Source organism: Indicator indicator, chromosome 10 (assembly GCF_027791375.1).
Source record: "Indicator indicator isolate 239-I01 chromosome 10, UM_Iind_1.1, whole genome shotgun sequence".
In the NCBI taxonomy this organism is placed as follows: Eukaryota; Metazoa; Chordata; class Aves; order Piciformes; family Indicatoridae; genus Indicator; species Indicator indicator.
Window position 1 is genome coordinate 28,133,319 of NC_072019.1, and position 27,428 is coordinate 28,160,746.

At 45.6% G+C, this 27,428-nt stretch overlaps 1 protein-coding gene across 1 annotated transcript; it reads left to right on the plus strand.

The window, feature by feature from the left end:
• Window positions 1-25,585, plus strand: MIER1 (MIER1 transcriptional regulator). The gene is made up of 12 exons (XM_054384060.1): window positions 1-28; window positions 1,600-1,745; window positions 7,300-7,467; window positions 10,975-11,107; window positions 14,336-14,400; window positions 14,722-14,794; window positions 16,566-16,717; window positions 19,093-19,174; window positions 21,952-22,046; window positions 22,945-23,072; window positions 23,873-24,012; window positions 25,214-25,585. Exons 2-12 carry the CDS (start codon window positions 1,647-1,649, stop codon window positions 25,537-25,539), a joined length of 1,461 nt encoding a protein of 486 aa, XP_054240035.1. The 5' UTR covers window positions 1-28; window positions 1,600-1,646; the 3' UTR covers window positions 25,540-25,585.
• The last annotated feature ends 1,843 nt before the right edge of the window (window positions 25,586-27,428 follow it).

Genomic DNA, 27,428 nt, shown 5'->3' on the forward strand with positions numbered 1-27,428 from the left:
TAGCCTTCTGTTGAGTCTGCAAGCCCAGGTAAATATTTTTTTAATTTTTCCTAAACTTGTAAGGGAAAAGGGCACCCTTCAGAGGTTTTTTTAGCTCATCTCTTCCAGGATATAAGTTGAGGAGTTGGTCAGTGACATTCCTGGTTGAAGTAGTCCCTGCTCTCCTCCGGTTTATACCAGCACAAGTGTCTGAACAGCAAAAAACCACCAAGGATGGATGATTCTTTCTAAAGCTGCATTAAGGACACAGCTGGAAATGGTTTTGTCCTAAGGAGCACAGTGCCAACAAGTGCTAGGGGTGTGGAAGGGACTACTTCACCCGGCAGTGTGGCTACCATCCTTCCAGGCATGGCTGGAAGTTAAAACATTTAACTTGGTGGGGTTAAAAAGACAAAAGTTAAGGCATGGTGTTTCCCAGTTAATGAAACCACCATTGCTGGATGGTTTTTTGTGCATGATCCAGCAAGAAAATAATTATTTTACTTTTTATTACCCGATTGGAGTACTAAAAAGATGAGGGATTTAGTGACTTTTGGGTTTAACTCTGGTTATTTTCTGCTATTCCAGCATCCCAAAGCTACTGGATGTCCAGCAGTCAGCTTAAGAGTAAATTATGAGTGTCTGGGGTGGGTGTTTTTTGGTGTGTGCTGTACTTAGTGTTATTTATTTCCAAGGCTTTTGGCATTCTACAAGTGGAAAAGCTTCCCAGTAGTTCCTTTAGCTGGGCTGCTCTGTCTCTTGAGCTCTTAATTTCCTTCAGAGAAACAATCAGTTGCTTGAACACTTCCAAATACAGTTAAGCCTTTAGAGCCAACCCCTCTCTCACACACCCTTAGCATGGACACAGTCTTCAAGCTTTGGAAAATGAAATTGAAATCAAGCTTTGTAAAAGAAGATTGAAATCCTCCCTGGAAACAAGTGGACCACTACTCAGAGGGCTAGAATTAGAATTCAGGTATTGCTGGATTACCACCAACTGCTGCATCTGCCCAACCATTCATCCATTCCTTTATTTCTCATTGTCACAAAAATCTTAACCAGGCTTCTTGACAAAGAGCTGTGGCAAGGAAAAAAAACCAACAAACAAAACCCAACAAAACAACCAAAACCAAGAGGCATGGGGAAAAATAACTTAAGGATTCTGCATCCTAAATAAAATCTGCATAACCCTGAAGCTTCCTTCAAGTTTAAATTATGGAAGAGTCATTAGTTGTGTCAACAAGAAAGCCTCGTAAGCAGAAAGGAAACAACTGGCCTGAGTTTGTATTTTATGAGGATTTCTCCTCCTAGCAGAACTCTTGACTGAGGATTATTTAAGTCTTCAAACCCAGAAGCTTTTGCAAACTCTTAACTAGGAGCCCAATGTCCAGAGAGAAAGTGTTTAGAGAAGTGGTTAAACACTATCTCCTGGTCCTTTATTTCCTTACTACCCAAAGGACACCTCTGAGATTGACTTTCCCCAGATAAATGCTTGAGGGATTTAGAGGCTGTTTTAATTTCTGAATATAATCTGAATATTAAAATGTCACCACAATAAAACCTTAAACTCTGCAAGGCCATGATCTAACTCAAAACATTCTTTAAAATGTTTTCTATCAGGAGGTTCAGCAACATCTGATGACCATGAATTTGATCCATCAGCTGATATGCTGGTGCATGACTTTGATGATGAACGGACATTAGAAGAGGAGGAAATGATGGAAGGAGAAACAAACTTCAGTTCTGAAATAGAGGATCTTAACAGGGTAGGTAGCCTTAAATAGTCATAAAACATAACCACAGGCCACAGTCTCACAGAAAACATCTGCAGGTTTTTCTCCCTTCTATTTTGAAATTAAATAAAACACCCCACCCCGCCCCAAGAAAAACCCCCCTAATAGGCAAATAATATAGATGGGAGAAAGGGACTGAGTTCTGCAAAGCTGGGAAAAGGTAGCCTGGGCATAAATACTTAATCATGTCCAATTTCTGCTTGGTCAGTCTCTTCTTGCATCTGTATATTGCTGTAGGATTTGTAATCTAGAGCTAATACCAGCTAAACCATGCCCTGACTAAACTTGGCTATTCCAGTGTTGATTTGGGCATCTGGACTTGGATTGTTTCTTTACAGTCTCATAGTTTCACATTTCTTTTGCATTTTTATCCAAACATTTTTAGAATCACAGAATGATTTGGGTTGGGAAAGACCTCTAAGGTCATTGATACCAACCATTCTAGGCCATGACCCTCAGCCCCACATCTCAGCCTCTTTGAAAGCCCTCCAGGGATGGGAATTGAGCCATCTCCCTGGGCAGACTGATCCAGTCTTTGAGAACCCTTTCCGAGTGAAGAAGTTTCTTCTGATTTCCAACCTAAACCTCCCCTGGTGCAACTTGAGGCCATTTCCTCTTGTTCTATCACTTGTGCCTTGAGAGAAGAGACCAACTGCCACCTGGTTCCAGCCTCCTTTCAAGGAGTTGTAGAGGGCCAGAAGGTCTCCAGCCTCCTTGTGTCCAGGCTGAACAACCCCAATTCCCTCAGCTTCTCCTCACTAGATCTCTTCTGTAGACCCTTTACCAGCCTTATTGTCCTTCTTGGATTGAGGGGCTCAAAACTGAACCCAGTATTTGAGATGTGGCCTCACCACTACTGAGTCCAGGGAAACAATCGTGGCCGTCTTGGCTACCTGGGTACACACTGGCTCATCTTCAGCCAGTAATGCTTTATAACATGTTAGTGGAGCATCTTCATTTTTAAAGCAGAGGAAGATGCAGGTGAAAAGATTTTCACAACAAAAAGAGCTGGTGTCAGAATTCACAATTATTGTTAGCAGTGATAAATCTTAAAATGTACATCTTAAATAATTGAAGATAAGAATTATTTGTCATTGTGAGGTTCTGCTGTCACTTCTGTATTGTTAAATTACTTCTCAGGCAGGAATAATACTCTTAAATTCCAAACTAGGTTCATTATAAGTCATTTAGCTACTGTGATCTGAAATCCTTCTTGAACAGATCATTAATGATTCCCAGCTGCATATTTGATGTACAAATCCTATTTAATCTAAGTGGTTATTCCAATATGACTTTAAATTAATTTAGTGCACTTAAAACGTACATTTGAGGTGGAAATGATCCTTTCTGGGCAATTTCAGGTTTGATCAAATGGTTAAACATAAAGAGGACTAAATAGTGTGTGAATCTAAATATGCTTCATCTAGATGAGATGAGAAATGGAGCTCCACATGCATGTCATGTGGATTTGAAGTTGAAACTATGGGGTGGTTTTCCCTCATATTTTGTGAAGAGTCAACAGCTGGTTGTGTCATTGTGTCATGCTTTGTGCCTCGCTGTATTTCAGCCCTCACTTTATTCCCTCACGGCTGGAAGTTTGTCTTTTCTCCCTGTGTCAGCTCTTTTGTGGTCAGGACAGTGAGCAATGGTCTAACTTGAGTTCGGGTTGCTCCATCACAGAATCACAGAATGTGAGGGATTGGAAGGGACCTTGAAAGATCCTTGAGTCCAACCCCCCCTGCCAGAGCAGGATCACCTAGAGCAGGTTAGACAGGAACGCATCCAGGGCTCTGTCAACCTCACAGTGTAAAAGCTTTTCCTTACCTTCATGTGGAACCTCCTCTGCTGCACTTGCACCCACTGCCCCTTGTCCTATCACTGGACATCGCTGAGCAGAGCCCGGCTCTGTCCTCCCCACACTGCCCTTCACATCTTTATAAACATGAGTGAGGCCCCCCTCAGTCTCCTCTTCTCCAGGCTAAAGACCCCAGCTCCCTCAGCCTTTCCTCACAGGAAAGCTGATCCACTCCCTTCTGCATCTTTGTGGCCCTGCACTGGACTCTTTCAGGCAGTTCCCTGAGGTTCTTCGTGAACTGAGGGGTCCAGGACTGGACACAGTATTTCAGATGTGGCCTCACAAGGGTAGAAGAGGAGGAGAACCTCTCTTGATCTACTCACCCCACCCCTTCTAATATACCCCAGGATGCCATTGGCCTTCTTGGCCACATAGGTACATTGGTGGCTCATGGTCATCCTGTCCACCAGGACTCCCAGGTCCCTTTCCCCATGCTGGTCAGTCCCCAACCTCCACTGGTCCATGGTGTTGTTCTTTCCCAGATGCAAGATGTTAAGACTCTACACTGGCCCTTGTATTTCATTCAGTTTCTCTCATCCCAGCTCTCCAGCCTGTCCAGGTCTCACTGAATGGCAGCACAGCCTGAGGGGGTGTCAGTCACTCCTAGTTTCATGTCATCAGCAAAATTGCTGCCAGTGCCCTCTGTGCCCTCATCCAGGTGCTGCTCTCCTCAGCAGAATGCTTTGGCAGAGCATCTCATGGTCAGTGTGTGGCCTGTAGGTCAGGTTTTGACTAGTTTAAGGTGCTTCTGTGCCAGCAGGATCTTGCTGGAGACCTGTGGACTACTCTTTTTCTTCCCCCCCCACATTCACAGGTATTGTTTCAGATTTCCCCCACCTGATTTCCTAGTTCTGCTTCTTTAGATATGAGGTGGCAGTCAGGTTTTGCAAAGGAATTTTTAAACCTTAATAATTGAACTCCTGGCTGTCATCAAAATTGCACTTTCCTCTGAGGCTGAGGATCTTTTCTACTCCTGGGTTGAATCTGGAATGTGTTAGTACTTGGTGCTGAGCAGTATCCTGTGTTTCCCTGTGTGTAGATTTTTGGCTAGCAGCAGCATATCTGTGCCTAGAGACCTGAAGTCACCCTCTGTGCTGCACTAGTGTAGGACAGAAGAGTCCCCTGAGAGCAGAACTGCACTTAAAGAATCACAGGTTCAGGTTGGAAGAGACCTCTATGAACATCAAGTCCAACCTTCATCCTAAGACCACCATGGCCATTAAAACATGTCCCCGACTGCCATGTCCACATGTTTCTTGAGCACCTGCAGGGCTGGTGACCTCACCACTTCCATGGGCAGCCTGTTCCAATGCCTGACCACTCAAAGGGGTTCAGCAATGTTTTATAATACTTTAGTGCAGAGTTAGTTTTATAATACTCTTAGGGCAGAGGCAGACCTGATGTGGCCTTGGGTGCAGCCTGATCTAGTTGGAGGTATCCTTGCTGACTGCAGGGAGTGGACAAGATGACCTCTCAGAGTCCTTTCCAACCCAGTGCAATCTGTGAAATGGAGGTGCAGGTGAAATGATTTCCATAGCACAAAGAGCTGTCAGCAGAGCTAGGACTAGAATTCCACTTGTTGTCAACAAATCACAGAAGGTTGCAGTGCTTCTCCAAAAGGTTCCTCCAGCCTCTAGCAGGGTGCACTTCAGGCACATGTGAAGATAATGTTGTCTCTTTGTCCATAATGCCTGCCAGTCTTTTGGTTTTTCCTCCTGTGGTTCTGTCCATTTGGTTTTTAACCTCTGGGTGTCATGTCCATGAGGCATGTGGCCAGGTTGCACAGTTCATTTAGCATGAGAAGCATGTTTGGTTTTGCAGACCTCCTGTGTGCTCCTCTCAGTGGTTGCTCCTCAGTTAGAAGCATGTACAGTTGGGTTTGGTTACCTTCTCTCTTCTCCTTGTGACACAGTGCTGAGTTCTGTCTCTCTCCTCACTTCACATCTCCTCCAGATCCACGACTTAGAATCCATTTCCTGTTGCTAACCATAGAATCACTGACTGGGTTGGGTTGGAAGGGACCTTAAAGGTCATCTAGTTCCAACCCCCTGCCACAGACAGGGCCACCTTCACTACACCGGGTTGTGCAAATGGCTGCAGTGAAGCAGGAAATGCAGTGATCTAGACTCAGCATTTCTATCAGATTTCAAAGAATCATAAAATATTCAACATTAGAAGGGACCTCTGATGGTTATCTAGTTCAGTGCTTTGCTCCACGGGTCTTGTCCAGTCCACCCTCAGGGTAATAAATGAAGAAATTAAGAAGAACAAGCCAATTTCCACAATTCCAACTTGGGTTTGCTGCCTCCTGTCCCTGTCTCTTAGAATCACAGAACAGTTTTGGTTGGCAAATGCCTTTAAGGTCACCAAGTCCAACTCAGCACTTCCAGGTTGCCACTAAACCATGTCCCTCAGCACCACATCACAGCTTTGAAACCCCTCCAGGGATGGAGACTCCACCACTGTTCCAGGACATGACAACCCTTTTGGGGAAGAAATTGTTCCTCATGTCCAAACTAAATCTCCCCCAGTGAAATCTGAGGGCCATTTCCTCTGCCCTGTTACTTGTTCCTTGGGAGAAGATACCAAGCCCACCTGGCTCCAAACCCCTTTCAGGGAGTTGTAGAGAGCCAGAAGGTCTCCCCACAGCCTCCTTTTCTCCAGGCTGAAAAACCCCAACTCTTTCAGCCTGTCTTTGTAGGAGAGGTGCTTCAGCCTTCAGATAATCTTTGTGACCCTCCTTTGGACCCACTCCAACAGTTCCTTGTCCTCCAGTATTTGAAGAGGGCTACAGGAGGGCTGGAGAGGGCCTTTTGACAAAGGCATGGGGTGACAGGACAAGGGATGATGGCTTCAAACTGGAAGAAGCTGGATTTATATGAGACTTTAGGAAGAAATTCTTCTCCATGAAGATGGTGAGGCACTGGAACAGGTTGCCCAGAGAGGTGTGGAGGCTCCAAGCCTGGAAGTGTTCAAAGCCAGGTTGGATGTGGCCTTGAACAACCTGGTCTTGTAGGAAGTTTCCCTGAGGGTTGGAACCCTGATGGTCTTTAAGGTCCCTTCCAACCCAAACCATTCTATGAATTTTTGGAGGTGTTGCAGAAGTCACTGCCTTGCCTAGGACAAATTCCTGCCTGTATAATCTGTCCCTATCTCGGCTGTCTGTGTGAAGCAGTTACAGCTGACACATTTCACCTGGATTTGCCACAAATATGTACACAGGACTGCAGTTTTCCAGGTAGTTTTGGGGCAGTAAAGGGAATATCAGGAATATCAGGAGCATCTGTGTGCTGAAGGGGAGTGACAGAACCAGACCTCACCTGCTGCCTTGCGGTGCTTGTGTTGTGCTAACACAGCAGTAGAGAAGCACCAAGAGAGGGATGGGGCATAAGACCTTTGTGGCTCCTCTGGGAGGTGTTTGGTACATGAGGTCTGCTGTAAATCCACAAAGAATTGGGAAATCAAGAGTTTCCCTGCATAAAACCCAACAAATTTCTCTTGGGAGCCGAAAGTTTGGATCTTGAGTGTGCCGTTTGATGTTGGAGGGGCCATTCTCAGCCTACATGGCCATCATCCATCTGGGTTTGGTGTGTTGTGTTTGACAGCTTGAAGCTGCAGAGCAGATGTGGGATGTGCAATGTTTGTGTTCAAATCTCCTACTCTGTTTGGCAGGAGAGTGATATGCCAATCCAGGAGCTGCTCAGCCGATATGGCTACGATGGTACCATGCCACTCCAAGAAGATGAGGAGGATGAGGAGGAAGAAGAGGAAGAGGAGGAGGGAGAAGATGATGATGATGTTGATAATGATGACAACAGTGGCTGTAGTGGTGAAAACAAAGTAAGTGTTGACACTGATTTTGGAAAATCACAGATGGGAGGGGTTGGAAGGAACCTCTGGGGATCATTGAGTCCAACCTCACTGCCAAGGCAGGGTCACCTAAAGAAGGTCACACAGGAAGATGTCCAGGTGGGTTTGGAATGTCTCTGGAGATGGAGACTTCACCACCTCTCTTGAGCAGCCCGCTTCAGGCTCCATCACCCTTAAGTTCCTGCTCATGTTTAGATGGAACTTCCTATGTTCAACGTTGTGCCTGTTACCCCTTGTCCTGTCACTGGGCACCACTGACAAAAGCCTGGTCCCATCCTCCTGACACCCACCCTTGAAGTGCTGATCAGCATTGATGAGATTCCCCCCTCAGGCTGCTCTTTTCCAGACTTAAAAGCCCAAATTCTCTCAGCCTTTCCTTGTCAGAGATGTTCCAGTCCCCTCAGCATCTTTATAGCCCTTACTGTAGCTTCTAGCAAGTCCCTGCCCTTCTTGAAATGGGGAGCCCAGAACTGAAGCTCTTAAGGGTCATTCTGTCCTAGACAACCATTCAAGATGCCAGGGCATGGCAGAAGTGATTCATAACAGAGTTGATTTCAGGTGCTGTGTGCACACAACCCTCTCTTCTTAGGTTTATTCTGAATTATCTGCCTATATTTCTCTGCACTGCCCAGAGCAGTTGAGAGGGGATCTTCTCAAAGCTCAGTGAGAGCTAAGGGATCTGTGGGGAGCAAGAGGATGGGGCCAGACTCTTCTCAGTGCTGCCCAGCAACAGGGCAAGGGCCAGTGGGCACAAACTGGAACCCAAGAGCTTCCATCTGAACAGGAGGAGAAACTTTTTTGCTGTGAGGGTGCTGGAGCCCTGGAGCAGGCTGCTCAGAGAGGTTGTGGAGTCTCCTTGTCTGGGGAGCTTCCAAAGCCAGCTGGGGATTGTGATGCTGGGCAAGCTGCTGTGGGTGCCCTGCTTTAGCAGGGGGTTGGACTGGATAATCTCCAGAGGTCCCTTCCAAGCCCTACCATTCTATGATTCTATGTAACATACTGCCCATTTTCAGGCTGAGCTGGATAAAACTTCAGTGCCTGTCAGTGCTGTTTGCAGCTAGAGGAATCACCTTGGTCCCTCTGCAGGGCACAGATTCACACATTGCATTGTGTTGGAAGGGACCCTCAAAGGTCATTTTGTCCAACCCCCCTGCAGTCAGCAGGGACACCTCCAACTAGATCAAGCTGCCCAGGGCCACATCAAGTCTGATCCTGAATGTTTCCAGGGATGGGACCTCAACCCCATCGACCTGTTCCAGTGTTTCACTACTCTCATTGTGCAGAACTTCCTCTTGATGTCCAACCTAAATCTCCCCTGCTCCAGTTTCAAACCTTTGCTCCTCATCCTATCACCACAGGCCCTTCTAAACAGTCCCTCCCCAGCCTTACTGGAGGTACCTTTCAGGCACTGAAATGCAGCTCTAAGGGCCCTAACCCTTTGGAGCATGCTGCAGAACCCCGGTTGGTTCCCAGTCAGATACAACCAGTGGGTTAATGAGTTAGGACTGTGGTTGAGTTGGAAGTGTGAGTTAACCTCTTCTTACCCCAGTTTTGGTGTGTTTGGACTAAAAGTGGTGGGGAGGGCTGGTCCCAAAGCCAGTCAGCTAACCTGTTAGAAGGCTTTGCCTCAGAGAGCAGGGCTGAGAGCTCTGAAATGCTCCCAGGCTCTTAGCAGAGAGGCAGCAACATCATCCGTGGGGGTGGAATAATTGTATAAATCATTCAGGCTTTCTCTGCCAGCACTCATCTTTCTCCACAGCTTATTTAGTTGGGCTGCTCTTAGCTGCTTTCTATTTTTAATCTGCTCTGAGCTATGCATGTGATAATACTCTGCTTGCTGCTGAAGGTGCACGTCAACATGTGCCTAATGCTTCTGTGTTAGAGCTACCAAGTGTGAGTGCTGCCAACACAGCCATGAAACACACGAAAGGTATTGACAACATCATTGAACAGAGAGCACTGAGGTATTTTTAACCTTGTAACAAGTTAATCTGCCTGCATTGTAATCATTCCCTCTGCTTCATTAAAAAGTCCTGTGGGTTATCATCTCTTCATAGAGGAATTTCTAGGGTTTGAATTTTTCATAACTTCATGTACATACTTGAGGTCATCGATGGCCACATCCTGACTTGGATGTTTATGGAAGTCCTGGGTCCAGTTCTGGGCTCTCCAGTTCAAGAGAGACAGGGAACTACTGGAGAGACTCCAGACTCTGAGGGGCTTGGAGCGTCTCTGTGAGGAGGAGAGACTGAGAGACCTGGGCTGTTGAGACTGCAGTAGAGCAGCCTGAGAGGGGATCTGAGCAATGCTTTTAGCTATAGGGTGGTGGGCAAGAAGGGGCCAGACTCTTCTCAGTGGTGCCCAGTGATAGGACAAGGGGCAACAGGCACAAACTGGAACCCAGGAGGTTCCAACTTAACAGGAGAAGAAACTTCTTTGTTGTGAGGGTGCTGGAGCCCTGGAGCAGGCTGCCCAGAGAGGTTGTGGAGTCTCCTTCTGTGGAGAGCTTCCAAAGCCAGCTGGGCATTGTGATGCTGGGCAAGCTGCTGTGGGTGCCCCTGCTTTAGCAGGGGAGTTGGACTGGATGATCTCCAGAGATCTCTTCCCACCACCACCTCGGTGGGATTCTGGGATACATTTTGTGTATACAGCACCCATATAAAACAGACCCTGATGGGGCAGCACAGAGACACTGTCCCTACGAGCAGCTCCACATAGCAGCTGAGGGGTTGGACTGGATGATCACCAGAGGTCCCTTCCAACCCCCACCATGCTGGGATTCTGGGGTCTGTGATTTCTGCTTGACTGAGAAAAGTATAGCCAGTATGATTATTCCTCTCCTTTTTATTGAAAATTCATAAGGAAGGGTTTTGAAGATCAGAGTAAAATTTTAAAGTTAAATGAAATGAAATGCAAACTGCCAAGGGTTTGCTTGACTGAATTAAAAGCTAACTGTGATGTTTCACTCTGGTTCATATTTCTATTTTCTGTGTTAAGAGTCTGAGGGTTAAATTGATCTGTTTGAAGTCCTGGTCAATAAATAATCTGCTGTATTTACACTTCTGTTGTGGTTCAGTCTGGACAGGCCACAATCTATGCACAGAATCACAGAATCCCAGCATGGTGGTGTTAGAAGGGACCCCTGGAGATCATCCAGTCCAACCCCCTGCTAAAGCAGGGCACCCACAGCAGCTTGCCCAGCATCACAATGCCCAGCTGGGTCTGGAAGCTCTCCAGATACGGAGAGTTCACAACCTCTCTGGGCAGCCTGCTCCAGGGCTCCAGCACCCTCACAGCAAAAAAGTTTTTCCTCCTGTTCAGATGGAAGCTCCTGGGTTCCAGTTTGTGCCCACTGGCCCTTGTTGTCTCACAGTCACTTCATGTTAATATATCAAAGACCTTTTATCTGAAAAGTGGGGAAAAATATCGTCACATAGAAAGGATCACTGATCTGCTGTTTGCTTTCTTGTATTTAAGGAGGAGACCATAAAAGATTCATCAGGTCAGGAAGATGAGACCCAGTCATCTAATGATGACCCAGCACCGTCTGTGGCTTCTCAAGATCCCCAGGAGATAATTCGCCCTCGTCGATGTAAATATTTTGACACAAGTAGGTAAAATTCCTCCTGATGGCCAACCTAAACCTACCCTGCTCCAGTTTCAAACCACTGCCCCTGCTCCTATCCCTCCAAGCCCTTCTAAACACTCCCTACCCAGCCTTCCTGGAGGTCCACTACAAGAGATGTAGTTATATGTCATGACAAGGCTTGGTGACACTGGGTTAGGGTCTCCTTGAAAGAAGGTGAAAGTCCAACTGTAGGAGAAAGTAGTAGCTGAAGGGTACTAGAATTCCACATGGGATACCATCACCAGCTTTATAGATCAACCATTTTCTCTCCTACTTTCTTTACAAATTGGTCTTGCATCCCATTGAGTGCATTGAGCTGGTGTTGAGTTCTTCTTTTAGACAACTCTTACTTCTGTGGCAATCCTGCTTAATGGCATCTGAACCTTGTAGTGCTGAGCTCCCAGCAGGGCCAGCTGGACGACAAGCTATCTGTTTTGCCTTTCTTTAATGGAAGTGGCTGTCACTGCTGGTTGAATTTCTACTGTTCTATGTTTTAACAAATAAAAGTTAAATAAAGCTTCCTTGTGATACTGGATACAGCACTTGAAAAAGGTCCCCATGAACTAGCAATGTGCCCTCATGCGCCAGAAGGCAATGGTCTCCTGGGGTGCATGAAGAAGAGTGCACCATCATCATGAATGTTATTATTACAGACAGTATTCAATGGAGAGTTTGGTAAAGCAGAACCTTGTGAAGTTCAACAAGGGCAAGTGTAGGGCCCTGCACCTGAGGAGGAACAACCCCCTGCAGCAGTACAGGTGAAGGGTGACCTGCTGGGAAGCAGCTCTGTGGAGATAGATCTGGCAGTGCTGGTGGAGAACAAGTTCACCATCAGCCTGCAATGGTTCCTTGTGGCCAAGAAGGCCAGTGGTCTCCTGGGGTCAATGAAGAAGGGTGTGGCCAGCAGGTTGAGGGAAGTTCTCCTCTACTCTGTCCTAGTTAGGCCACATCTGGAGGACTGTATCCAGTTGTGGGCTCCCCAGTTCAAGAGACAGGAAACTACTGGATAGAGTCCAGTGAAGGCTACAAAGATGCTGAGGGGCCTGGAGCATCTCTGTGAGGAGGAAAGGCTGAGAGCCCTGGGGCTGGTGAGCCTGCAGAAGAGCAGCCCCAGAGGGGAGCTGAGCAATGCTCAGCAAGAGCTAAAGGACCTGTGGGGGTCAAGAGGATGGAGCTCAGTAATTCCCAGTGACAGGCCAAGGGGCAATGGGCACAAACTGGAACCCAGAAGATTCCACTGAGGAGGAGAAACATCTTTGTTGTGAGGGTGCTGGAGCCCTGGAGCAGGCTGCCCAGAGATATTGTGGAGTCTCCTCTGGGGAGCTTCCAAAGCCAGCTGGGCATTGTGATGCTGGGCAAGCTGCTGTGTGGGGGCTTTATCAGGGGGGTTGGACTGGATGATTTCCAACCCCAAGCACTCAGGGGTGCTGGGATACTCATGAGCCATGACATTGTAGAAATGCAGTTTTCTTTTCTGCAGTTTTCTTTTAATCCCAAAGTGCTGAGGAAGCCTCAGCATGTAGCTGTGGAGAGGATTAAGAGATAGCTTAACCAAATTCTAGTTTTTAACCATAGCATTAGCATAATGCAAGTATTCTGCATGAAGCTTGGGCCTTTTTACACTGTTCAGCCATGTTTAAATTGTAATTCAATGCACAAATCATTTTAGGGCTCCTGTTACCACTTGCTCTACATCAACCAGATTCTGCAGTTGCTTTCAGCACATTGTGCAAGGCAATGAGCCTCTGTCAGAAAGAGCTTACAGTTTTTGTCAGTCCTTATCCAAAATAATCTATTTTAAATGCTTCTGTGCATCTCTAAGCAGCACAGCCCTGCTTACTAAATCCCAGGAAAACTGAGAAAAGCCCACTTGCAAATGCTCTCTCACCTTGTGCTGTTGTCTACCTTAAATTTAATGACAGCTGCTTGAAGGGAATTGTGCTGGTTTGAGGCCAGCCAGAACGTCTCTTGCCCCGAAAGGGACAAAAGAATGACACACACAAACAGATTGGAGAGTGATGGAGAGTTTAAATGGAAAAGCAATTGGTGAAGCTACAGAGAACTACAAACTACAAAGCATAGTGGAAAAGAACATCCTAAAGTATACAGAAGCCCTCACAGAATTCCCAAAAGCTTCCCAATCCTTCCCTCCTCCCACCTGAGGGTCTACCCAATCCCTCAGGGCTCTTCCTTCCCCCCCTCCCGCTGCTAGGCAAGTCTCAGGTTGGCCAGGTCTGAGACTGCCCCCCCTCCATTCTCCTCCTGGCATTAGGCCTAGTCAGGCCTAAGAGGCCTGAGATACCCCCCCGGCATTACCCGATAAGAGAGGACATCTCCCACGGGGGCAGAGAGGGAAGAAAGAGGAAGAGAATGACTCTGCAGATGGATTGATAGGGGGCAGGATTTATGGGTAGGAATACGCCGAGTCCTGTGTCCACCCCTATTGGGCGGGCACCTGGGACACCAGAGGTGTATCTCATGCAGCAGTGGCAGGGGGCACCCAGCCCAAACTGCCACAGGAATAAAACCAGCAGTAAAACTGAGCCAGGAACTCAATGAACAAGGTGCTGAAACCCACATGTGGATGCTGAATATCCTAAAAATACCTTTAGCTGTTTGTAGTAAATTAGGATGTGGATCATCTCCACTGCTTTCAAATCTGGGTGAGGGAAAGGAAATTTTAATTAGGGAGTAGTAAAATTAGGGAGGTTGTGGATGCCCTCTCCCTGGATGTGTTCAAGGCCAGGTTGGATGGGGTATTGACTATGGTGGTGGTGGGACACTTGGAACATGTTGTCCAGAGAAGTGGACACCTCATCCCTGGAAGTGTTCCAGGCTGGATGGGGCCTTGAGCAACCTGGTCTAATGGAAGGTGTCCCTGCCCATGGCAGGGGGGGTTGGGACTATATGATCTTTAAGGTCCCTTCCAACCCAAACCATTCTGTGATTCTGTCCAACCTCAATGTCAATATTGGGTCATTTTTTGAAGTTGTCAATATTGAAGCACTTAATGTCACTAAAACTCCCTTTTGCCCTCATGTGGTCTTAAAGATGGCCTTGAGGCAGAGCAGGACTTGTGGCATGAGAAGTTGGGCTTATGTTCCCCTTGGTATTTTGATGTCCTCAACTCTCCTCACTCAGCTGTCTTTGCTGGAGGTTGGCATGCACGGGCTGCACCACAGCTTATTTTGTTGCAATGATTCCTTGCAGACAGTGAAATAGAAGAAGAGTCTGAAGAAGATGAAGATTATATCCCCTCAGAAGACTGGAAAAAGGTAAATACCAAGGGCTGTTCGAAAAAGCTTGTATTTCATGGGTAATCATCTGTTACCTAGTAACTCTAAGCTCTTTAGATCCTTTTTTTCCCCCACAAATATCATTTTGATCATACAAAGTGTTGAAAAATTTCCCTAAATAGTCAAAACTCCATTTCCCTACAGTGCCTCTTAACTGTATTTTTAGATTTTTGAACAATGAATGTTTTCAAGGGGTAAAAAAAAAAAAGAAAAGCCCCAAAAAGATGTGGTCGTGCTTCTGGCTGTGAACAAAAACCATCAGGGCTGTGCTTGCTCAACTTTTCTGTTGTTTTGTAACAGGAAATCATGGTGGGCTCGATGTTTCAGGCTGAAATCCCAACTGGCACCTGCAAATACAAAGAGAATGAAAAAGGTGAGACTCTTCTGCTGGGGAGATGTAAAAGATTGGATGGATCATAGAATCGTAGAATTGCTTGGGTTGGAAAAGATCTTTAAGGTCGAGTCCAACCATCAGCCCAACACCACCATGCCCATTAAACCATGTCCCAGAGTGCCACGGCCACACGTTTCTTGCACACCTCCTGGCATGGTGACTCCACCACCTCCCTGGGCAGCCTGTTTCAATGCCTGACCACTCTTGCAGGAAAGAAATTGTTCCTAATATCCAACCTAAACCTCCCCTGGCAACTTCAGGCCATGTTCTCTTGTCCCATCATGACGACATTAAGATGCTGAGGGGACTGTAACAAATCTACTTCACAAAGAGAGGCTGAGAGACCTGGGGTTGTTTAGCCTGGAGAAAAGCAGCCTGAGAGGGAATCTTCTCAATGCTTGTATATATCTGAAGGGCAAGTGTCAGGAGGATGGGGCCAGACTCTCTTCAGTGGTGTCCAGTGACAGGACAAGGGGCAATGGACACAACTGGAACACAGGAGGTTCCACCTACACAGAAGCAAAAAATGCTTCACTTTACAGGTGGCAGAGCCCTGGGGCAGGCTGCCCAGAAAGGTTGTGAAGTCTTCTTCTCTGGAAAGATTGAAAACCCAGCTGGGCATTGCCATCTTGTATGATTACTTCGGGTGGATCCTGCTCTAGTAGAGCTGTTGAACTGGATCACCTTCTGCAGTCCCTTCCAACCTCTACCATTCTGTGATCCTGTGAATCTGTGAAAGCCAGGTTGGATGGAGCCTTGAGCGGCTGCTCAAGGTCTAGTGGAAGGTGTCCCTGCCCATGGCAGGAGGTTGAAACTAGATGATCTTTAAGGTCCCTTCCATCCCAAACTTGTCTATGATTTTACTGTACCAATATTTTAATCCTGTAGGCTCTTCAGAAGTAAAAATGGGAGATGATTCAGAGGATATGCCATGTTTCTCCCATGATGGTCAATGTGTTGTGGCTTCCCTGATCTGAAACCTCATTCAAAAGCTCTGAAAACTCAGTGGAGATTTGGGAGTATTAAAACTCAGCAATCCTTAGCTGGGTGATTTCATTTTAGAAAGCATTTCTTGGAATTAGTAGAAAGGTCTTAGCCAGGTTTCCTTTCAGGAGCTGTTTTGACTTCAGAGTGTCTGGCATCTGGGTGTCACCTTCCCTGGAGAAGGAGCAGACCTCGTTGTTGGCTTTCGCCAGCCATGTGAGTTGAGACTTGCATATTTAGTGGTCCAGACACCCTTCAGCACCATTTCTGGTGCTTTTTGGTTTCTGGGACTGAAAGTGCCCTGGTCATTTGGATCCCTGAATTCATGAGACTGTCCAGAGATAGTCTGTGGTCTGGATGAATCTTGGTGCTCTCATGACCTAGGAGGGTTTCATAGATTCATGGAATCATAGAATAGTTTGGGTTTCAAGGGACCTTCATGATCATCTACTTTCAACTCCCCTGCCATGGGCAGGGACACCTTCCACTAGCCCAAGCTGCTCAAGGCCTCATCCAAACCTGGCCTTGAACACCTCCAGACTGGTGTCATCTACAACTTCTCTGGGCAACCTGTTCCAGTCTCTCACCACCCTCACTGTCAGGAATTGTAATCTCCAGTCTAAATCTTCCCTTTTCCAGCTTCTATCCATTCCCTGTCATCCTATCACTACAAGCCCTTGTAAAAAAGTCCCTTCCCAAAATCACTTGTTTTATAAGAGAGCAGAAACTTTAGCTTGCTTGTGTTTGTTTCTTCTTGTTCCCTCAGTGTATGAAAATGATGACCAGCTGCTGTGGAATCCTGACTTCTTACCGGAAGACAAAGTGATCGAGTTCCTAAATGAAGCATCGAGACGTACGGGTGAGGAGAAAGGTCTAGAAGCAATTCCTGAAGGATCACATATTAAAGACAACGAGCAGGTATCCAAGAATGATGAGAATTTGTAATGGGTTTGCTTAAAATCATGCAATTTTGTTGAATTATTTAAATTGGAAAAGGCCTTGAAGATGATGGAGTTAACGCAGCACTTCCAGCTCATCACTAAACCGTGGCCCTCAGCACCACATCTGTGTTGCTTTTGAAACCTCTTCAGGTATGGGGACTCCACCACTGCCCTGAGCAGCCTGTTCCCAGGCCTTGACAACCCTTTTGGGGAAGAAATTGTTCCTCATGTCCAATTTCCTCTTGTCCTATGATGTGCTCCTTGGGAGAAGAGACCAACCCCCACTTGGCTCCAATCTCCTTTCTCAGCCTTCTTTTCTTGGGGCTGAGCAACCCCAGTTCCCTCAGCTGCTTCTCATAAGACTTGTGCTCTAGACCCTTTACCAGCTTTATTGCTCTTTGGACATGCTCTGGCACCTCAATGTCCTTCTTGGACTGAATCCAGTTGTGTCATGAATCAAGTCCAACCATCACTGCCAGGTCACCACTAAACCATGTCCCTCAGCATCACATCTCCATGGCTTTACATCCCTCTAGGGGTGGGGACTCCATCACTGCCCTGGGCAGCCTGGGCCAGGCCTTGACAACGCTTTCCATGAAGAAAGAGTTAGTTGAGGCCCTGTCCATAGAGACACTCAAGATCAGACTCAACGTGGCGCTGGGCAGCCTGTTCTAGTTGGAGGTGTTGCTAATGACTGCAGTAGAGGTTGGACAAGATGACCTTTGAGGGCTCCTTCCAACCCAGTGCCATCTATGAATCTGTAAAGGAATTGTTCCTCATGTTCCACCTAAACCAAACCTTTCAATCAAGATTTTTTTCCCCCATTATCCAACCTAAACCTCCCCGGTGCAACCTGTGGCCATTTCTGCTTCTCCTGTCTTTTGTCACTTGGACCTAATTCCGACATCACCTAGTTCCAACCCCCTGCCATGGCCAGGAACACCTTCCACTAAAGCAGCTTGCTCAATATTCCAGAATAAATTCCCTTAATTTTTATTTCACTCCCAAGAATTACAATTGTATTTAAATCAGCTTTCTTCTTCTTGTGGAAATAGAAATATGATGGATTTAGTTTTTTACCTCTCCACAAACATTATTAACTCCACAAACTATTAACTCAAGCTGAACCTTCCTCTCTGCATCAGTGCTTTATTTCATTTCTAAAGAATTGTGTGTGAATAAATTCTCTTCTTGCACAAAGCTGCAGGGGGTTTTAAACCTTTTTTATTTCATTATCCCTCCCCCCCCCAAAAAAAAAAAACATCAATTTTTTCATATATTTGTAAATATTCAAAATACTTTGCCTGGAGATATTTTGGGTTCTGTCATGATTTGGAAATCTAAGCAGAAAAAGGAAATTTAATCCTTTTAAAATTAGATTGTATTCATTCAAAGAGTGTAGTTTTAACAAATAGTTATTAACTCTTTGCATTCATTTAAAGAGTTTGTCATTTTAGGAACTATTAATCAGTTATTAACTCTCTGTATTCATTCAAAGAGTTTATCATTTTAGGAACTCTTAATCAGTTAATAACTCTTTGCATTTAGAGTTTATTTATAATATTAATAGCTATTAATAATTTATTAAGCCTTTGCATTCATTCAATGAATTTATAATCTTAACTATTAATCAGTTATTAATTCTCTGCATGCATTCAAAGAGTTTATTTGTAATATTAATAACTATTAATCTTTTACTAAGTCTTTGCATTCATTCAAAGACTTTATTTATAATCTTATTAATCAGTTACAAACTCTTTGCCCTCATTCAGTTTATTTAGAATTTTAACAACTTAATCGGTTAGCTCTTAATTCAAAAAGTTTACTTTTAGTAACTATGAATCAGTTCTTAACTCTTTGCATTCAGAGGGTTTATTTATAATGTTAATAAGTATTAATAATTTATTAAGCCTTTGCATTCAAAGACTTGATTTATAATCTTAACTATTAATCACTTATTAACTACTTTGCACTCAAAGAGTTTATTTAGAATTTTAATGACTATTAATCAGTTACTAATTCTTTACATTCATTCAAAGTTTATTTATAATCTTAATAGCTATTAATCAGTTATTAACTCTTTCATTCCAAGAGCTTAATTTGAATATTAAGCATTTATTAAGTCTTTGCATTCATTTAGAGTTTATTTGTAGTCGCAATAGCTATTAATCAGCTATTAAGTCTTTGCACTCATTCAAGGAGTTTATTTATAATCTTACTAACTATTAATAATTTATTGACTCTTTGCATTCATTCAAAGAGTTTATTTCTATTTTTTAATATCTATTAAGTCTGTTTCTGTGGCACAGCATCAATGTAGAAGGTCAAATGTCTCTCTTTTCACCTCTCCAGGCATTGTATGAACTGGTGAAGTGCAATTTTGATACTGAAGAATCATTACGAAGGCTGAGGTTTAATGTGAAAGCAGCCAGAGGTGAGCTCTGCACTGACAATTAAGCTGAAATGGTTCAATTCTCATTTCATTTATGACAGAGGTTTGGGGTTTGCTGGCAGCAGGCTGGAAAGTGTAATTAGGGCTTGACTGTGTGTAAGCCATCAACATCAGTGCCCCCTTGTCTGCAACCTGTAGTGGATCTCCTCTTGTTCTCTGAGAAAATGAGGCTTAACAGGTGTAGCATAGCCAGGTACATGCTCAAAGACAGCATGGAAATTGTCCTTCCTGTCAGCACACCTGGATATTTATATCCATGACCTTAGTCACAAACTGAAATTACTTCTGAACTCTGCATTTCTTGGGCATTTAATTCTGCTAGGCCTTTTCAGTTATCAAAGTTAATGGAAGAAACATGGAATATGAAATGAAATCCTTCACAACTCTAAATAAAGGAGAATCACAGAATTGTTTGGGTTGGAAGAGACCTTTCAGACCATTGAGTCCAACCATGACCTCAATCTACCCCGGCTGGTGCTAAACCATGTCCCTCAGCACCACATCTCTGCCTCTTCAAAACCCCTCCAGGAATGGGGATTCAACCACATCCCTGGGCAGCTTGTTCCAGTCTTTGAGAACCCTTTCAAGGAAAAAATTTCTTCTCATGTCCAATCTAAACCTCCCCTGGTACAACTTGAGGTCGTTTTCTCTTGTTCTATCACTTGTGCCTTGAGAGAAGAGACCAACCCCCACCTGGCTCCAACCTCCTCTCAGGGAGCTGTGGAGAGCCAGAAGGTCTCCCCTCAGCCTCCTTTTCCCCAGGCTGCACAACCCCAGTTCTCTCAGCTTCTCCCCACTCACCCTGTTCTCCAGACCCTTCTTCAGCTTTGTTTCCCTTCTCTGAACCTGCTCCAACACCTCAGTGTCCTTGAAGTGAGGGGCCCTAAACTGCACTGAGTATTCAAGGTTTGGCCTTGCCATTGCCCAGTACAGGGGAACAATCCACATTGTTGGCCACACTTATTGCTGATCCAAGCTAGGATGCTGGTGGCCTTCCTGGTCTTCTGGGCACACACTGGCTCATCTTCACCCAGCAGTCAATCCAGCACCTCCAGATCTTTCTGGGCTGGGCAGTTTCCAGCCACTCTGCCCCAAGTATCTAACTCTTGTATTTCACACAGTGTAACATTAAAATGTCTCTGCTCTTCAAGATGCTTTTGGAGCCTTAAGCACTTCCTGGTTTGATATTGATCTTTATACTCAAAGGGCCAAGAAGCTAAGAGAGAACACAAGGTACTTTCCTTCCACATTGATCTGTCGGTTATGCTTTCAAACCTGTGCTTCTCCAAAGTTTACAGTGAAAAATCACAAGACAAGAATGATCACACAGAGAGGATTAGTTTGTTCTCCCACTCTTTTAATCCTTATTTATTCTTGAATTTAAGAATCAATTAGGCCAAATTGCATCAAGTTCTTCGAAGTGGAGCTGGAATCTATTAGGGGTTTGTTCTGCCTTCAGTGGGGCCAAGATGTCCTCACTATTTCTTATTCCATCTGACTGGGATTAACAGTCTGTCATTGTTGGCTCCTGCCAGCATTAAGGAGGATCTCATTCCTTCTCCCCAGCTTTTTCCACATACCAGCAACCACTTTGAGTCCACAGCATGAATTCCTTCAGGCTGTGTCCTGGCTTGGAGGACACCTGCTTCCTATGGCTCTAGGGGCAGAATGGTGAGACCAGGAGTCTAAGTCCTTCTTCCTCTTCCTGATGCCTTCTTATTTCCCCACATGGCATGCCTGGGATGTTTATACCAGTGATGGAATCCCAGCATGGTAGGGTTGGAAGGGATCTCTGGAGATCATCCAGTCCAGCCCCGCTGCTAAAGCAGGGGCACCCACAGCAGCTTGCCCAGGATCACAATGGCCAGCTGGTTTTGGAAGCTCTTCACAGGAGACTCCACAACCTCTCTGGGCAGCCTGCTCCAGGGCTCCAGCACCCTCACAACAAAGAAGTTTCTCCTCTTGTTCAGGTGGAACCTCCTGGGTTCCAGTTTGTGCCCATTGCCCCTTGTCCTATCCCTGAGTACTACTGAGAAAAATCTGGCCCCATCCTCTTGCTCCCCACAGGTCCTTTAGCTGAGCATTGCTCAGATCCCCTCTGGGGCTGCTCTTCTGCAGGCTCACCAGCCCCAGGGCTCTCAGCCTTTCCTCCTCACAGAGATGCTCCAGGCCCCTCAGCATCGTTAGAGCCCCCATTGGACTCTCTCCAGTAGTTTCCTGTCTCTTTTAAACTGGGGAGGCCAGAAGTGGACCCAGTACTTCAGGTGTGTCTTTCCTAGGACAGAGTGGAGGGGCAGGACAACCTCCCTTGGCTTGCTGGCCACACTCTTCTTCATGCACCCCAGGACACCACTGGCCTTCTTGGTGACCAGGGCCCATTGCTGGCTGATGGTGAACTTGTCCACCAGCACTCCCAAGTTCTTCTCCACAGAGCTGCTTTGCAGCAGGTCACCTCCTTACCTGTATTTGTAGAGGGGTGTCTTCCTCCCCAGGTGCAGGGCTCTACAATTGCCCTGGTTGAACTTCATGAGGTTCTGCTCTTGCCATCCATCCTCTCCCTACCACACAGCTACTGAAGGCAACCACATTTCCCACCAACTTACTGCAAGGGACTGATGAATGACATTTCTGGAGGTGGTTCTCCTTTAGTCAGCAGATGGTGTAAGAAACCTGAGCACCACCTATGTTTTCTGTCACTTAATGTTGTCTCTCATGACTTTTTGGTTAAGTATTCCCTTTCTCCCTTTTCCTTGTTACAGAAGAGTTGTCTGTTTGGACAGAAGAAGAATGTAGGAACTTTGAACAAGGGCTGAAAGTCTATGGCAAGGATTTCCATGTGATTCAGGCAAATAAGGTAAAGACTTCTGTCGTCTTCTTCCTTTTTTAAAGCAATATAATTGTAAATCATAGCATGAATGGTTTGGGGTGGAAGGGACCTTAAAGATTGTCTGGTTCCAACCCCCTGCCATGGGCAAGGACACCTTCCACTAGACCATGTTGCTCAAAGCCTCATCCAACCTGTCTCTGAGAAGACTGGGAGGTGAAATTAAATTCTTATCTTTGGTTTCTTTCACAAATTCCTCTATTTACTTCTAATTGTTTCTACATATATGTCCAAATTCACAGATTGCATTGGGTTGGAAGGGACCCTCAAAGGTCACCCTGTCCAGTCCCCTGCAGTCAGCAGGGACACCTCCAACTAGATCAGGCTGACCAGGGCCACATCAAGTCTGAGCTTGAATGTCTCCAGGGATGAGGCCTCAGCCACATCTCTGGACAGCCTATTCCAGTATTTCCCTACCCCCAATGTGCAGAACTTCCTCCTAATGTCCAACCTAAGTCTGTCCTGCTCCAGTATCAAACCATTGCCCCTTATCCTATCACCATAGGCCCTTCTGAACTGTCCCTCCCCACGCTTCCTGTAGGTGCCCTTAGATAATGAAATGTAGCTAGATGTAAGTTGATGTCTCAAAGTCCAAACCCCTCTGTAGCTGTGCTTGCAGCACCTCAAAACCCCTCTGTAGCTGTGCTTGCAGCACCTCAAGATGTCTTCAAGCTCCTTAAAACCATCTTCAAGCTTTGCATTCCAATTTCTTTTCCACTGAAATTCTCGGTCAGTGGTTTCCAGTCTTTCCCCAGTCCTGTGAAGCAGCAGTAAGTTGGAATGTCACACCTTTTGATTGAAATGGTGGCTTTTTTTGCCTGAAGTGGTGTTCAAACTCCTGAGGATTTGCCTGGCCCCTCTCTCCTAGGTACGGACGAGGTCAGTGGGGGAGTGTGTGGCCTTTTACTATATGTGGAAGAAGTCGGAGCGCTACGATTTCTTTGCGCAGCAGACTCGCTTTGGGAAGAAGAAATACAACCTTCATCCTGGAGTCACGTAAGATCTGCAGCACTCTTACCTGCTTTCACAGCCTGGGGACAACGTTTCAGCCTTTGTGACTCCTTATTTCAGTTTTTTCTGCCTTTTTTTCAGCCTTTTTTCCCCTTCACATACCTGTGTCCGTTCGTGTGTTCTCGGCTCAAATCCAAGCGAGTGAGCCGACACAGATCCACAGACTGCACTGGGTTGGAAGGGACCCTCAAAGGTCATCTCTTGGCCACACCCCCCTGCAGTCAGCAGGAAGATCACCAACTAGATCAGGCTGCCCATGGCCAAATAAGGTCGAGTTGACCTTACACATCTCCAGGGATGGGGACCTCAACCACATCCCTGAGCAACCTCTTCCAGTATTTCACCACCCTCGTTGTGCAGAACTTCCTCCTAATGTCCAACCTAAATCTCCCCTGCTCCAGTTTCAAACCATTGCCCCTCATCCTATCACCACAGGCCCTTCTGAACAGTCCTTCCCCAGCCTGTAGGTCACCTCCAGGGCTGCTCTAAGGTTTCCCTGGAGCCTTCTCTTTTCCAAGCTGAGCAACCCCAATTCTTTCAGCCTGTCCCCTCAGGGCAGGTGCACCAGCCCTATGTCCTTCTTGTTTGGGTGACTCCCAAGCTGGATGCAGTGCTCCAGGTGGGGTCTCAGAAAAGCAGAGCAGAGGGGCAGAATCCTCTCCCTTGGTCCTAAAGCTGTTACCTTTGCAGGATAAGGTCTCTGCATTCCCAGCTGTGAGTGGCTCACACTTGCAGCATGTGCAGGGAGCCAAGGTGATGCTGAACCTGCTCTTCCTGTTGTCTAGAGATTACATGGACCGTCTGCTGGACGAAAGCGAAAGTGCTGCCTCCAGCAGAGCTCCGTCCCCACCTCCAACAGCCTCCAACAGCAGCACCAGCCAGTCAGAAAGGGAAGACAGCACCACCAGCAGCAGCAATCAGAATGGTCAGTGCCTGCCTCTCCCTCCCTAACAGTCACCAAACCATCACTGCTGATGAGCCCAAGGAGCCAAACCAACCCAGCAGGAGTTGTAAAGGTCTCCCAAGGTGTCAGCAGTGATGCAGCTTTTAAACAAGAGGGTTATGCTTAGCTAGGGGTCACATCTTGAAGCTGAATCTCCACCAGAATCTTCCTTTCCAAGGTCATTCATCTGTTCTTGTCTTCTCCAGGCTAGTGTAGATGTGCTTTGTGAGGAGTATCAAACAGGTGGGACGCTGAGATGAGAAAACTCAGTGAGGTGAGAAACAACTGAGGTGGGAAAACTCAGTGAGATGGGGAACAACTGGGATGGGAAATAGCTGGGATAGGAGAACCCAGTTGCATGGGAAATAGCTGAGACAGGAAGACTCAGTGAGAGGGAAAATGCTGAGACTGGAGAACTGAGTGAGATGGGAAACAGCTGGGCTAGGAGAATTCAGTGAGACAGGACACTACTGGGATGGGAAACAGCTGGCACAGGAGAACTCAGTGAGATGGGAAGTGACTGGAATGAGAAAATTCAGTGAGATGGGAATCTGCTGGGATGGGAAGAATCAGGGGGATGGGAAGCAGCCGAGATGGGAAACAGTTGGGGTGGAAAAACTGAGATGGGAAGCAACTGGGATGGGAGAACTCAGTGAGATGGGAAACTATTGAAATGGGAGCTGGGCTGTTGTGTAGCTTCTGTGGTGCTTGTCTCAGGAACACTGGGGAAGTTAGTAATGGGAGAAGAGCCAGGGCTTGCCTACTGCTGGAGGAAGAAAACCTCCAAAGCAAGGAACAGCAATTCTGAGGGATCTGGAGTTAAAGTGGTAGCAAGTGGAAGGAGCCTGGAGCCTGAATGAGGTTGAGGAAGGAGCTTGAGGCCTTTCACAACCTTCAGGTTCTGAAAAATCAGGTGGAAGCTGCAGAAACTGCCCTGGTGAGGACAATCCATCTGGAACTTGATCAGTTGTGGGGTTCCAGGATATTTTCTTGGCTGCTACTGCTTTTCAGGGCATTGTCAAGTCCATCGTGATAAGACTGTCATTTACATGACACACAGTGAGGACACAGAGCAATGTTGGCTTTTGGTTTAGTTGAGTGGATCTCAGACTTCTGCTTCTTGAGCTGTCACAGGTTGTTCTGTCCTTGATTCTCTCCCTGACGCTATGTCTCTATAACACAGGGGTGTCTGCCAACGGGCCAGGGGAGATGCCATATAAAGATGAAGCAAAAATGGAAGGGTTGCACATCAATGGACCTAGCAGTGGCAAGAAAACACCTCACACAGATCTGGATACCAATGGGTATGAGACTGAGAACCTTGTCACTGACCCAAAACTTGCTCATTCAGCTTCGAGGAACGAAAACGACTTGGAAGAAAAAAACGAGCGACCTCTGAAAAGAAGAAGAATTAACAGCAATGGGAAAGAAAGTCCAGGTTCTGCAGAGTTCTTCCAAGAGGCAAACTCACATGGGAAGCTTGAAGAGCTAGAAACTTTGGATGACTGAATTCCAAGATTTTTATTCCGTGGAGTAAATGTTGGGGTGTCTAAAATTTTCAGGGTTGATGGGTTACCTTACAAACAAAAAAGAATCCAGTTCCATAAAACCAACCTGCCCAGGTATATATATATAGAGAGAGGTATATATATTTATTTTTTTCCCCCTAATACCTTCTAGTTGGCTCTTAAAAATCTAGTTATTCGGTGTTTTTCAGTGCTGAAAAAGCAGTGGGAGGAAAAAAAAAAAACACAAAACAACCAAAACCGCGTTTCCCAGACAGGAACTCTGGAGGCTCATAAAAATATTTGAGAAACAAATACTGTGAGCAAGAAAGCAGTGAGTTTCTGCAACAAAACCCCAAAAACTCCTCCCAGATGAAGAAGTTATTGTTTTCTGTGTGTGCAAACACCTTTTTGGTTTTGTCAGGCGTTGTGCAAGTGAACAAACCCATCCTGTTTGTAGCAGGGGAGCTGGGTCAAGCGTTGCAGGGAGGGAGAAAGCAAAACGCAGGATGCTAGGACACCCCCATCAGAGCAGGCAGAGTGAGAGGAGAAAGTGTCACCTCCCCCCACCCCCGTATTAGTACTAAGGAACCCCTCTGAATCCTGAAAGTTAAGAGCACAACTATTTTTTTATATATATATATATAGAAGTTTAAAACAAAAAAAAATGGTAACTAAATAAACCAGGTCAGGTTTGTCTATGTAAAATTGTTGACATCAATGATGTCTTTTTTTCCATATTCTTTATCTGGGCTAAAGAAATACATTCTGTATTTTTCCAGATTTCTTTGTAAGCCTTTGAAAGATTTTTTTTTTTTCCTTCTTCCTTTTTTTCCTTTTTTTTTTTTTTAACTTCAAAATTGTCTTGAAACTGAACTTGTCCTTTCTTAAAACAAACAACAACCAACCAAACAAAAAAGCTTGTATCATTTTCTTAACTTGTACAGTTGGTAAACTTTCTTATGAGAGAATTGATATCTGGAGTTTAATGTCAGCTTCATTTTATTTTGCTGAAGTCTTTTCTAAGGAAAAAAAAAAAAAAAACAAACCACAAAAAAAAAAATCACCAAACAACCAAACCTCCACTCCCCTCTAACCCCTCAAACCAAACCAATTGACTTAAAAACTGCCTATTAGTCACCAACATCTTCTTTTCTTCTCTGCAGTCAACAGTTAGCATCAGGAATGGTTAGAAAGTCATTTTGCTTTTGAAAAGGTGATTTATTGTTTTCCTTTTTCTCTACCTTTATGGCAAATAGTGATGCTAAACAAAGAAGAATTAAGTTAAGCACCTCGCTTGCCTTGCACAGTTTTATTTTCTCTCCTTGCTTTTGTTAGGCTCATTTGTAGGTTGAGATCAGAAAAATTTCACCTCAGCCCACATCTTTTTAAGTGTTTGTTGGGTTTTTTTTTCTTTTTTTACTAAAGATTAAGGTGGTGGATCAGCCACTTGAGTCATTGTCACTCTGTCATCTCCTACATTTCACCAAGGGCAGGGAAAGAGGGCAGGTGAGGCTGGCTTGTAGCAGCTGGGCACCTGGTGCCTGAGCTTGAATGGCTGGAAACTAGGGAAGGTTGTATGGAAACCAGTGGAGGCTTCTGGAAACTAGTGGAGGATGTCTGGAAAATAGCAGAGGATGTCTAGAAACTAGCAGAGGATGTTTGAAAACTAGTGGAAGATGTCTGGCAACTGGAGGAGGATGGCTAGAAACAGTGGAAAATGCCTGGAAAATAGCAGAGGATGTTTGGAAACTAGTGAAGGATTCTGGAACTAGTGGAAGATGTCTGGAAACTACTGGAGGATGGCTAGAAACAGTGGAAAATGCCTGGAAAATAGAAGAGGATGTTTGGAAACTGGTGGAAATATCTGGAAATGAGTGGAGGCTGTCTGGA

Bases quoted from the DNA above. Each gene is read 5' to 3' on its own strand.
- MIER1 (XM_054384060.1), top strand. From the start codon at position 1,647: ATGCTGGTGCATGACTTTGATGATGAACGGACATTAGAAGAGGAGGAA. The intron at 11,108-14,335 runs GTAGGTAAAATT...GATTCCTTGCAG, and splicing joins ATGTAAATATTTTGACACAA to ACAGTGAAATAGAAGAAGAG. The intron at 14,401-14,721 runs GTAAATACCAAG...GTTTTGTAACAG, and splicing joins CCTCAGAAGACTGGAAAAAG to GAAATCATGGTGGGCTCGAT.